Source organism: Amia ocellicauda, chromosome 1 (genome assembly GCF_036373705.1).
Source record: "Amia ocellicauda isolate fAmiCal2 chromosome 1, fAmiCal2.hap1, whole genome shotgun sequence".
Lineage (NCBI taxonomy): Eukaryota > Metazoa > Chordata > Actinopteri > Amiiformes > Amiidae > Amia > Amia ocellicauda.
This window is the reverse complement of record NC_089850.1, coordinates 16856422-16869770: the sequence shown is the minus strand read 5'-3', so window position 1 is coordinate 16869770 and position 13349 is coordinate 16856422. Positions and strand designations below refer to the sequence as shown.

General features: G+C 38.0%; 1 protein-coding gene across 1 annotated transcript in view; it reads right to left on the bottom strand.

Annotated features, from left to right (window-relative positions):
• The window catches only part of ush2a (Usher syndrome 2A (autosomal recessive, mild)), a 243804-nt gene that overhangs the window by 206781 nt on the left and 23674 nt on the right, over nt 1-13349 (bottom strand). The window contains exons 8-11 of the mRNA XM_066697388.1: nt 12651-12872; nt 10446-10539; nt 3817-4012; nt 3005-3135 (exon numbers count right to left, since the gene is read on the bottom strand). Of these exons, the coding sequence (XP_066553485.1) occupies nt 3005-3135; nt 3817-4012; nt 10446-10539; nt 12651-12872 (643 nt within the window). The remainder of the gene's footprint in view (nt 1-3004; nt 3136-3816; nt 4013-10445; nt 10540-12650; nt 12873-13349) is intronic.

Sequence of the window (13349 nt, the reverse complement as noted above, 5' to 3'; positions counted from 1 at the left end):
GTTTCGTGGATGCATTTTAAAATACTTTGTCACCACATCGTTTCTCTTCGGCAGCACCTATACAAAGACACATCGCACACTGGTCGCCCCAGCACTGCGTACCTACGCAGAAGTATAAATAGGCCTTAAGAGAGGTCAGGATAAATGAGGAGGAGGTACTAAAGGCACTAGCAGAATTAAAAACAAACAAATCAGATGGTACATTTCCAACAGTACTTAAAGAAATTAGGGAAATTATTTATAGGCCACTCACTCAAATATTCCAAATGACACTTCGAACAGGACTGAGCCAGGAAATTACAGACCAATCAGTCTCACCTGCATTGACTGAATATGAATATGAATATGAATAGACTGAAAATGATTAGACAGAAAATAGAGGAGAATCTTAATGAAAACCATATTTTTGGAGATAGTCAACATGGGTTTAGACGAGGCAGATCATGTCTTACTAATTTATTAGAATTTTTTGAACATGCAACTGCAGCTGTAGATCACGTGAAAGCATATGTTATGATATACTTAGATTTTCAAAAATCTTTTGATAAGGTTCCACACCAAAGACTGATCCTCAAATTGGAAGCTGTAGGCATTCAGGGTAATGTAAGTAGATGGATTATGAACTGGTTGATGTATAGGAAGCAGAGGGTGTCGATTAGAGGAGTCGCTTCTAACTGGAGTGAGGTTGTTAGTGGAGTTCCACAGGGATCAGTACTAGGGCCTTTACTTTTTCTAATCTATATTAATGATCTGGACTCTGGGATAGTTAGCAAACTTGTAAAATTTGCAGATGATACTAAAATAGGTGGCTCAGCAGATACAATCTCGGCAGCACAGGCTATTCAGAGGGACTTGGATAATATTCAGTTGTGGGCCGACACCTGGCAGATGAAATTCAATGTGGACAAGTGCAAGGTAATACATGCAGGTAACAAAAATGTTCACTATAATTACACTATGGGAGGAATAGAACTAGATGAAGTAACGCATGAGAAAGACCTAGGAGTCTATGTGGACTCCTCACTTTCTCCATCCAAACAATGTGAGGATGCAATAAAAAAGGCAAACAGGATGTTAGGGTATATTGTAAAAAGTGTAGAATTGAGAACAAGGGCAGTGATGTTCAGACTGTACAATGCGCTAGTTAGAGCTCATCTGGATACTGTGGACAGTTCTGGGCTCCACACTTCAAGAAAGATATCGCTGCTCTAGAGGCAGTTCAGAGGAGAGCAACCAGACTTATTCCAGGTCTGAAGGGAAAGTCCTACTGAGAGACTGAGGAACTGAACCTTTTCACCCTGTAACAGAGGAGACTACGTGGGGACTTGATTCAAGACTTCAAAATCATGAAAGGCATCGACCACATCAAACCAGAGGAGCTTTTCCAGATCAGCAGGGACACACGCACCAGGGGACACAAATGGAAATTGGGCTTCAAGGCATTCAAGACAGAAAACAGGAGACACTTCTTCACACAGAGAGGCGTCACAATCTGAACAAACTCCTCAGCGATGTGGTTGAAGCTGAAAATTTGGGAACATTTAAAAACAGACTGGATAGGATCCTTGGATTACTTTTATTATTAATGGACACCAAACGAGCAAGATGGGTCGAATGGCCTCCTCTCGATTATAAACTGCAGGTAGGGACGGTGAGTGCAGTGTGAATGCTTTGCGAGTTGAAAAGAAAACCTTGTAAATAATAGAAAAGCACAATGACACAGCTGAGCTCTTTTAAGGGCCAATCAGAAAAGCCTACTTTCACACAAATCACAATACATTACATACTGCAAATTATTTATAAAATATTTGTAAAAAAAAAAAAAAAAAAAAAAAAAAAATCAACAGCCAGACAAACTGATGAAAAACACAAGGATATGAATAAGAGTGTCCTAACACCCGAATGGGAGTATCCAGGTGTTGCTCAAATGGAGAATCCACACATTTAACCATCACAGAGGCCCAGTGACATTGGTTGCTGGGGCCTGGTCTTATGAGAATACCCCCGTCGTCTCCTCTGCATGCACTCGCTTGTACCACACGTGTGAGCTCCAGACCGTAGTACTGAGTGCTGCAGTCTGGGAGAGAATCTGTAACCTCCAAGCTACAGCTCTCATCCAGCACTCCGGGCAGGTTTTTTCATTTTATTTAAAGAGCCACATGGCACCATCCATAAAACACCACTTTTTAGCATAAATATCCACATTTATTGTGGAATTAAACTCAACCGTTACATTTCTGAGTTTATTACTTTAAAAAATAGGACTACGGCTATAATAAAGTGCTACATTTCAACAGAATGGTCGTGCGAGATAACACATCATTACCATGCAAACCGCCAAAACAATGTGTATATATTTCTTCCTCGCTGCCTTGTCTTGTGTGTGTGTGTTGTGCTCTCCTCAGCTCGCCTGTGTCTCAATAGCATCAGTACGGTTATCAGTGCTCCTGTACACTCACGGTTTTCCACAAATCAATCAAGGCAGGGAGACTTTTTAATTCAGGGTGACACATTCAGTGAATATATTGTAATAAGCACTGAGAAACAAATAAATGCATCAAAAAATGCAAGTGGATTCCTAGATTTAACCTCTTTAGTCCCTTATTCAGATTCCATGACACAGGACATGCTATTAGACGTCAATAGGACTACAAAAACAAACAAAAATCAATGTTTTATGATGTATTTTACCATTGACTAGCTGTCTTGCTAGAGGAACATGTTATAGAGTGGTAATAGCTAGATAGAGGTGGGTCTCAATAGTTCTGATACACCTACACCCCAGTTCTTCCTGTCTAACGGGAGCGCAGTGACAAATAACAAAATGTCCAGTATGTTGGGTGAAAGGAAGGAGGGAACGAAAATAAAAATCTATGTGTAGGGCTGATAACACTGATGATGAGCTCCAACACAATCAAATATATTCATTTATGGTGGGGGTGGTGAAATTAATCATAGGGAGGTCTGTGTCCTGTGCCAACCTTGTATAACAAGAGGTACCCACCCCGCTGCACAGACGACTGCCGTTAACGGTGCCCAGTTCGTTGCAGTCACAGGGTTTGCACACATCCGGCGCCGAGAGACGGGCATGCACTTCCCGGAAGAATAGACTCTTGCACACATCACAGTTCCTTCCTTCAACAGGGAGAAAAGAAAGATCAATGTTAACTGATTAAAATTCAGTCATATTAGGACTATAATTTAAAATTAAAAGCTGTATCCTCCAGAGGGTTCCTGTGAGAAATTTGTAATTTTCAAGATGTCCATTTTAATGTCCCCTTTCAGCCCTACCTGCCACTGCGCTGATGCTGAGCATATGAAACAATGAACCTGTTACAGTTTTTGCTTTACTTCATTAAACTTCCATCTGTTATTCAATAATGCCATATTTCTGCAAAGCCGCATTGTGTGGATAACCATGCGTGTCAGTCACCATGCAATATCTACATTTATATTAAATACATCTGAAAAATAAAAGTACAAAAACAACTGGACCCTTTTTAGTAAAATTCTACATAATTTAAACAATTGATATTGAGGATTTTTCTTAGTCCTACTTCAAGAGTTTTTCACAGAACCAAATAACTATATAACTACTGAAAAGCATTCACTTCCCTTTAAATTGGTTAAAATTCTGGGAGCAGGATGAACGCTTACTGGGAGATTAAATCCCAAATACTTGCTGCTAGGGTACTGCAATGTGTTTAGTGGCGGAAAGTATGGAAGTCACATACAATGTCACTTTTGCTAAAGATGCGCTGGGATGCATGAACAAGAGGGCTGTGGTAGTCCACTACGGGAGGAGTGTGACATTACCTGTGGTGTTATGCTGGCAGTTGATACACAAGCCTCCACCCCCTCGGAAATGATCATTGGGAAAGCTGTCCAGAGTTGGATCATAGTGGCACGAGTCTGCGTGTCCGTGGCATTGGCAAGGCTGGCAATTGTAGGCCTGGACTTGGTCTCCCAGGCGGAACGGTTTGTTATTAAAGAGGGGCTGGCAGCGTTCACACTGGAGAACACAAACATCAGAAATAACTCATGTATTGTAACCTTAAAGAAAATGATACTCTTTGAAAGACAAAGAAAATAGGCAAATGTTTACAACCAAACCTCTGTATACACGCTACTTTTTGTCATCTATTTTTTGCTGTACCATCTGGAACTTTTTTTTATGAAGTCATTACAAATTATAATGAAGGAACAAGTAACATATACACATATATAAAAGTGGGGGTCCCCAGTGGCATATCAAGCTAAGCCCAGCTCTGCCTGTAGTGTGGCAGATGAACTGCGAGTTGGTGCTGAGTTGCCAATCTTGGCAGGGGGACCGGTGGGGATTGGGAAATTAGCATCCAGAGACCCAGATGGTTGGGAAGCAAAATCTCCAAACATACCGCTTTTCACCAAAAGCAAATTCCTAAGGACTCAGCATACAGGCCAATACAGGCGGTATCCTAGAGATTAAAAAAAAGTGGCAATATACAGTTTTATAAAGAAGACCAAAGGAAAAAATTTAAATATGTGGAAGGGATTTGTAACAGAAGCAAAACCATATCTGTACAGTCTGCAGCGTAATGTACAATATTACCCATTACTATAGGTGGTGATATTGTTATGCCATGTTGCAAAATCTAAATGATCAAACAGGGAATAAGTTGGCCACTTTAAAAGAAAGACTCTGGTTGATGGCACAGAGTTAGGCCAGAGTGTGTGTAAACCCTTGACTTGCCCTTCCATTGATTACTACTGGACTCTATCATTTTTTCTGGGCTGATTTGATGTTAAACTAGTAAAATAAATTAATCAATAAACACGTATAGTTTGATGGACAACATTTATTAAACTAAATGAAACCCCAAATAAGCACTGCAAATAACGGATGTGAAGGCTTTTTATCACAACTGTATATGTGCTTTTACCTTTTAAAAGATATTATGATATAAAGTATACATTAATAAAAAGATACTGTGCAGTCAAGACACTGCCAGGTATAAGACACTGTTTCCAGCGATATGCTTATTAGTGTGATAGTACAAAGTATATTACATTCACTGGAGATCCCTCACTCTCCAGCGTTACTTAGAAACTGTCACTGACTATGAATGCAAAACATCTATTTGCATGCGCAGGGTCTGACTATTTGTGCAACGGGGTACAGTATAAAGACAATCCCTGCAAGAAAAGAACTGCAGAGGGTTGTTTCAGTGCTACTGGCTGCAGAGAACCTATGCTTCCTGAATTATGACATAATTTTGTGCAAACATGACAGAATTTAAAAAAGCTTTTCTGTTGTCACTGGTTGATAAGAACAGCTGCACGGCAGATTAAGTTCCAGCATCAATATCCTGCAAGCAGCAAATTTACTGATATCAAGGGACTTTTGAAACTGTCATTTTCTTTTTTTTTCTTTTTAAGAATATAATGCATTTTCCCCCGCAAGTTAGGAATGCTTAATTCTGTCATTCATCCTGGAACTGTGACTCCAAAATGAGAGCAGGGGGCGTACGGAGGCTATCAACTGATGGTTACATATTGTGAATTCATCACATAGCCACATCTTTACTCCTTACAGACACTGGCTATAGAGCTGCTGAACCCAAGAACATGAAGTTCAGCAACGAAAGTCTCTTCCTGGCCTCAGTGGGTTCTACTGTAGAGGGGTCTGAATACAACCATACACCACCTCTGTAGCCCATGACAATCCCACAGTCAATTTCATGCTCCCCCAAGTCATTGTGGCAGTGCTGTGGCTTGAACTTGCAACTTCTCAGAATGTTATGTTCTACAAAGGCCTATGTACCACATCCACCAATCAAAATGACTGTCATCACTATTTGCTAATTCCTGACTGGCTGTTAAATTCAAAACACTGAAAGATGTGTGTGTTTTTTCTTTTATTCTTTTATAAATAAGGATCTAATGTTTTTATTGTCTGTCTTCATAAATTCTGACCCTCAGATGTCCTTTGCTGGGGGGTGGCCATCTTTTGATATTTATAAAGAAATATTTCTAATGTCACTCTTCAAAAAGTCACTCTTCTTTTATAAAGTCAGTCTGCTATGGATTGTGTGGTGTACACTTTCCAAGACAAATGGGATTAGCTTTGCCAATGGAAGCCTCAGTTTCCAGACTGTGTCAGACCAAGTCTGCTATCAATGAGACTGACATCCGCTATCTTGTACTGTGTTTGAATATACATTAGGAACAATGTGACTTCTTAGAAATACTAGCTTATAACAAACTTGTATTAATGTGTTCTACCAGTAACACATTCTGTGTGGTGACACCGCTCAGGCATGTTTGATATCAGGGGACAGTAAAAGCAGAGATTGTTATCAGATCTTATACATTCACATCATTACAGCGTTTATCATGTGATTAGAAGGACGCAGCTGGATTCCTTTGAAACCCTAATTACACTGACTAAACATTATGCTTGTCAACTTGTTTTGGAAAATGAGATTGTGAATGGAAGTTAAATGCATTAATCTAGAAATAGTGAAGATGTTTTTTTTGTTTTTTTAATTTTTTTCTTCCTGTCACACACACACGCACCCACACACAGTTGTATATGGTTTACACTAAAAGAATAATACAGCAATAAAAGAGCATCACTGGCTCAAATTGCTGGACATGAATTATAAATTGTAAAACGTGCTAAAAAAAACAAACACTTCAGTGTGGAATACAGAACAGCAACAATGAAGACGATCACTTTTTGAATCGTGATCAAAGGGGACAGAGCAGCAGGGGAGAACAGAGAATGGTTACAATTGGACATTTAAACAAAAGCCTGTGCAAACGCTAAGGTGGGTATCACTTTGAGGTCTGTGTGTTGCAAGTGGATCACCTGATTTGAAGGAGGAGACATTCGTTAATGAGAAAACAAAGAAGAACCAGGTTGTAATGGTGCTTTGTTGTCCTGATTCCCATTTGTTTGATTTTAAGCACATGGAGGTAAAAGTCTGGTGATTGTGGAATAGAATTATTTTATATATTTTTTAGGTTGTTACCTTGCAGTGTGGAAGCCTTGATGAACTTCAGAATACAATATTTATCCTCACTAAAGCGGTCATTGAAAACATATTTCATGGTCGACTGAGGTAATTGAAAACTTTTACATAACGGTTGAGAGTAACTAAAGGTTATTTAAGGATTGGTTTGGTCGGCCTTGAGCCATATTAATTCCAAAAATTAAAGAGGATAAAGCAACAAAGAGGGGGAAAACAAATACAGATAATTCATTATGGCCAACACAATGGCAATGAAAACATGCAAATATCTTATCTTATACATACAATGGCACTATCAGAAGCAAGTTAACATTTAGAGTTAAGAGTGCTAAAGCACAGCTAATGCATTCTTTCATTAAACATTTTAGAACTGATGATAAAGCTTTTAAAAGCACATTATACTGCATTGTTTCGCCTGCTGCTGAAGCTTTTCTTCAATTTAGACCAAAATATTGATATATCTGTCCCTAAAAGAAAAGCAGGACAACATACACAAAATTTTCATTCTTACAATTTATATGGCTGTGAGACGTGGAATGAAGCACAGAAATTCCTAGAAATGTGTGTAAATTTGCACCCCAATGCATGGAACAATTGTGGTTTTGAAGTATGTGGTAATATACTGTAAAATGGGCAAAAGAGTGAGGACAAAGGCATTGACATTTTCTATAATACAAGTCAAATTATGTCACTTTACATAAAAAGCACATAAGTATATTATGTAGAATTTACTATTAGGCCCTGATTTCCTATTCCTTGGTTAATCTGAAATATAATATCTTTATCTTTTATATATTTTTTTCCCCGGTTTGTGTTGACAATAGATATATTAACTTTCAGTTTAAATTTAAATAGGAACACATGACAAAAAACATACATATATAAAAGCATAGCCCTGGGTTCATTCAGATGTAAGTGGGGTAAAACAGTGCTTGGCCAGCATTCACACAATGATTAACAACAAACGGCAGACGCAGAGTTTTCTTTGAAGCTGGTGTGCATTGTAAATCCTGACGAATGCGCCCAAAGACACAGAAAGGCAACTCATCATCTTGACATATGTCAGATGACTTTTGTTTCTTTAATGTCACTTGGAAAATTCAATGAATTAGAACTGCATTCGTCATTTCCAGTACAGTATTTAATAGAACAGAATAAATAAAATATTAATCACAAATATCCCTTTATTTTGTTGATGAACATTACAGAAACCGGCATAGACACATGCACACAGGCACTCACACACACACAGGGCCCTTACCACTTATAATGAACAAAACTGAAGCTCAAGCAGTCTGATATGTAAGAGGCATTTATGGAAAAAGTGAAAGAAAAGAGTAGTGTCCACTGAAGTTGAGCAATACCAAACATCTGAAGCTATAAACCTGATTTCAAAAGTACATCTGAGAGAATGTTTATTGTATATTCCAGATTGTCATGATTGGAATATCCACCTAAAATTCTTAGTGTGATGTAAATCAGAAACTATGTGAATTCATAGAGAAAAGCAGACAAACTGATCCCAGAGTATGTTGGTGAGGGGCCACCCTACTCCATTAGCCTATGAAGAAGAATACATAATATAGACATCTAAGCACCAGGAATGCAAAGATCTCTTGACTGGAGTGCTAGAATTGGGAACTGTGCTGCTATTTTGAAACACATGCATTGGTTAGATTCCAACCATTGAAAGTGTGGAATCCTGTCTTTTGTGAAAATTACTCGGCGGCGTATTGAGAATCTCATGCATCTCGGAAATGAAAAGTAGCCAAGCAAACAAACCAGGGGAGGACCGATGCAGGGCACTGAGAGGAAGGTAGCCTCACAGAATGGAGCTGCGGATAAATATTCAACGCCTCTTCTTTCCCTGCTGCCGAGTTAAAACTATGGGGACACTTGACAATCTTACTGAAATGCAGCTTTGAATATCAGGACACGCATATTCATAAGAAAATATGACAGCTGATGTTTTGCTGATATTTTACAGCTAAACTCCCCCTCAAATTACTAATGAAAAACAATCTTCTTTTTGCCTCTGGGCTTAAGATGGAGTAGTTGAGAAGGCCACTGAAATAACTTGAAAACCTTTCATTTCTCTTCGTGAATTAAGTAATTTAGCTCAAATCTAGCTGTGTGTTTTGAGTCATCATCAGGCTGGAAAAAAATGTGGATATATCAATTAATATTACATCTTTAGAATAATACAACCTATTTTTAAACACCTGATGTTTGAGTACCTACATAGTGTCTAATCATTATGTCTAATTTATTAAATAAAGTGCTAGGATCAACTGGGACTACAACTATTTTGCATCAGTGTATTGAAGTGACAGGAAAGGAAGGCAGATGTTCTTGACAGAATGTCAGAACTGATTCTTTGTCAGTTTCAGTGAATCTGCACTAGCAACATTGCCTTGCCTTGGATTGCTTTTATATGAAACCCCAAATGTAGACAAAGCATATATATTATTATATAATATATATATATATATATATATATATATATATATATATATATATATATATATATATATATAAGATCAAACATGACTATCCACTGCCACTTAATGATCACATAGCAAACCTGAAAACCAATTTTAAAAAAAACATGTACAGTATACAAATATATAATGTACCATAATGTATGATATATAATACAATGTTAAATATAAAAGTAAAGCAGAGTACTACATAGATTCAAAAATAATCCCTCTTAGCTGCTCAACTTCTTTTGCTTTCATTTTCTCAGAGTGTTTCCTTCCTGTTTGTTTCAGTAGAGGCGTCAACAAAACGCTTCACCTTTGGGAATCCTAGATGAGGGTGAATAATGCATCGGCTGCACTGTAAATAATTAAACTCACCAAACACAATGCTTAAAACTTTAATCTCTGAATTTACTGCAGACCTTATGTTGAATAAGATAGTTTTGCTCGGCAACAGTACTGCAAATGGCAGATCGAAGGCTATGAATTCATGACAAATATGGAGGTGGGAAATTATACTATAAGTTAAACTAATATAAATATAGTGCGTACTTACTGAATGTAGTAATATGCAATATTCTTCTGAAAATCGCTGTTACAGTGGTTATTAATTACATGCACGTATTCAGTTGAATTTATGGGATTCGTGTATTTATTCAAAGAATTTCCAAAGGAACAAACTCTTCCTAATACAGAACACAATTAGCCCCATGAAAAAACGTGTGGGCTTATTGGGTGCGAAAACAAAAGCAGTGTCGCCCATAAATGTTTTGTTGTTGACTTTCCCCCTTTGCCTTTCTACGGTTAGCCTTCAAAGAAAAATAGTGTGAGTTACCCTTCCTAAATTTCATTAAGGCCTATTTTTAGATCTCGTTCATTAAAGGGCTTTACTCATCATTAAAGGAATGCAATTAATTAATAATTGACTTTCCCCTCGGGGACTTACATTATCTCCCTCCGTGTGGCTCTCCGGCAGGCAGGAGCAGTGGTAGGGGTTGAGGCTGGTGTCGCAGTGGTCCGCGTGGCCGTGACAGTCACACCTGCGAATACGGGTGACCATTACAGCAGCAGACGCAACAAACTACTTGTGTAACATCCTCCTATTATTGAAAGAGTGTCAGAAGGTAAGTCTCTCCTGATCACCATAATGGAGTGTCTGAGAGGCGTGGGTTTTGTAACATTAGATGGTGGCTCCATTCAACATTTATAAATGCCAAACTAAATATCAACCCAGAGCTGTAATGTAGGGCGCCAACCAGACGAGCCTCAATTTTACATTATACACAATTCCAGGTCATTTTTCTTTTTAAATATTTATTGAAATGCACTTTTAAATGAATTACATTCAAATTAATCATTTGAACATGTACACTTGGATAGAAAGAAGAAAAAAACATAACATGGCCAAGAAGTGGGCTTGTCATTAAAGTTTTGGTTTATTAACATATAAACATTAAGCTGACACTAATAATGCGAGACACAGCTTGACACCCAGTCTGAATATCTCAAAGGCAGAATTTACACTAATTTTGTTCTATACATGCAGACATCAACCTACTACAAAACAGGTTTTGAATTGTCAGCTTCCCAGAGGGTAAATCCATAGCTGTTTATTATTTTCTTTGTCTTACAGCAGCGTCTGTCTGTGTGTAAGACAACAGAGAACAGCTCAGGAAATGTAAGGAGATGTGATTTCAATGTCTAAACCACTTTATTTAAACATTATACCTAGTTGTTAATTAAAGCTGCTTATTCTTCAAAAACATGAAAGCAAAACCAATATTACTTCCCTCCACACATAATTACATGATTACCATGCTCACAAGTCATTAAGTGTTGTTTCATGAAAGGATATAGATGCTGCTAAAACAAGATGCTCCATGACAGAGATAAAAAGACTCAAAACAAAGTGGGACCCAGAAGCCTTCTGAAGACGACTGTTAAAAGTTCAGATAGTTTCCGCAACACAATAAATGATCCTATGGTTAATAATGTAGCCATCAACGGGTACATAGAGATAGATTAAACTAATTAGGCGACATAACCAGTATTACAAATTGAATTATTCAGAGCAGCTAAACACCACTGTTGTCACAATAGCTAGAATCAAGCTAGAAAGCCATGCAAATAGACACAATTGTGCATGCACACCCTAAGCTATGCACACTGTTATAACCACACCATTATGCCTCTCCTGGTTCTCAGTCATTTCATTTCTATAATTGCTATAACCTCAGCGAAGCAAAGCATATTTGACAAATTCCTCTCTGCTGCATCACACCAGTGAACGGGCTGTGTTGGAGGTCGAGAAAGAGGAACGATCTCGTTTCAGTTTGATTGAAGTCCCTTATCAAGCTGGCTTCGTTTCAATCACTTACCACACTTTAAAAACAAGCTACAATATCTTTCCTTGTCCCTTCTGAAACAACAGCATGACTGGAAACATTTGTGTATATATATATACATATACACACACAGTAATCCCTCAAGATACGTGAATTTAAGTTTTGCGTCACCATACATAAATACTTCTCTATTTTAATTGTATAGTGCTTTAGATCTATGTTAACTGAATAGTCACTGAATATAACGTAACTGTTTAAATAAAGTTGTTCATTTTGTAACGTAAGGTGACAGAGGTGTGTAAAATACAGTAACACACTTCGTCACATTTCCAATATTGGCTCCGTGAGTTCCGCGATTCTTGTCTATCTATCTCGTCTAAAAACAAAGTCTGCCAGGAACACAACTCTTGTGTATCTTGAGGGATTACTGTAAATGCATACATACACACACAGGGATGAAGTGTTTTCTCATTTGTATAGCAATTCTTCATCTAAATGATCAATTTACATAATGGCAAATTGCATCAATTATCTAATTTGTACAATTAAGTGCAACATAAAAATGTCATTACCTATTACACGCTGTTCTGTTAAACTAGATTATTTTTATAATTTATCAAGCAAAAAAACAGTTGTGTATTTTTTGTAAAACAATTACAAATAGCCCTATATTCAGAAACTTAACTCTGAACTCTGATCCTGCATCGCAGTGGTTTAGAAATAGCCTAAATTCCAGTTATAGAATGGCAGTGATCACAAATAACACTCTTTTAAATGTGCACGATTTTGTCTCAAATCAATTTTACCTCCCACTAATGGTAATCTCATCCACTCCGTAGTATCTGTGCCTGGCACTGACAGTGGGCTGGTCGGTGTGGTACTGGCCCTGCAGCTGGATCCTCACATGTGAAGCTTTGACAAAGTCCCGCAGTGCCAGAGTGTTGTAGAAATCGTTGTATCCTGGCCGTCGATTTGGTTCTGGGGTGAGAACGCTGAAAGTCACATTGCCACGGGAGTAGGGGATATTGCTAAACAAGGACAAAGGAGAAGGAAGAAAAAAACAATAAACATTTTAACCACTGAAGGGGGGAAGATAAAAGTGTTATTTCTTTGACACTGAATTATCCGATATTTTATGTGTTTATTTGAATTACAGTAATGCAAAAATGTGAATTTTCAGGTGCATATATAAACAGTGTCCATATTCAGGTTTTGGTGAAATGCTACATATTGGAAAGTGGATTAATCACTGATATCCACTCTCTTTGCAGGCAGCGTACGTTGACATTTCTGCCCCCTCTTTCTTAATGACTATCTGACGAAGAGGTGGCCGTGGTGAATGGGGTTAGCATCTATTCAGAGAGCGGTTTCCACAGGAGAAAACAATCGTGCTCTTTCAGTGCTTAAAAAAATAAAAAAATAAATACATAGAAATCCACCCCTTCACGGGAGAAGAATGCCACAGCTGGAGCCAAGGGATGGATCCAGATCATGCTATTGAGAAT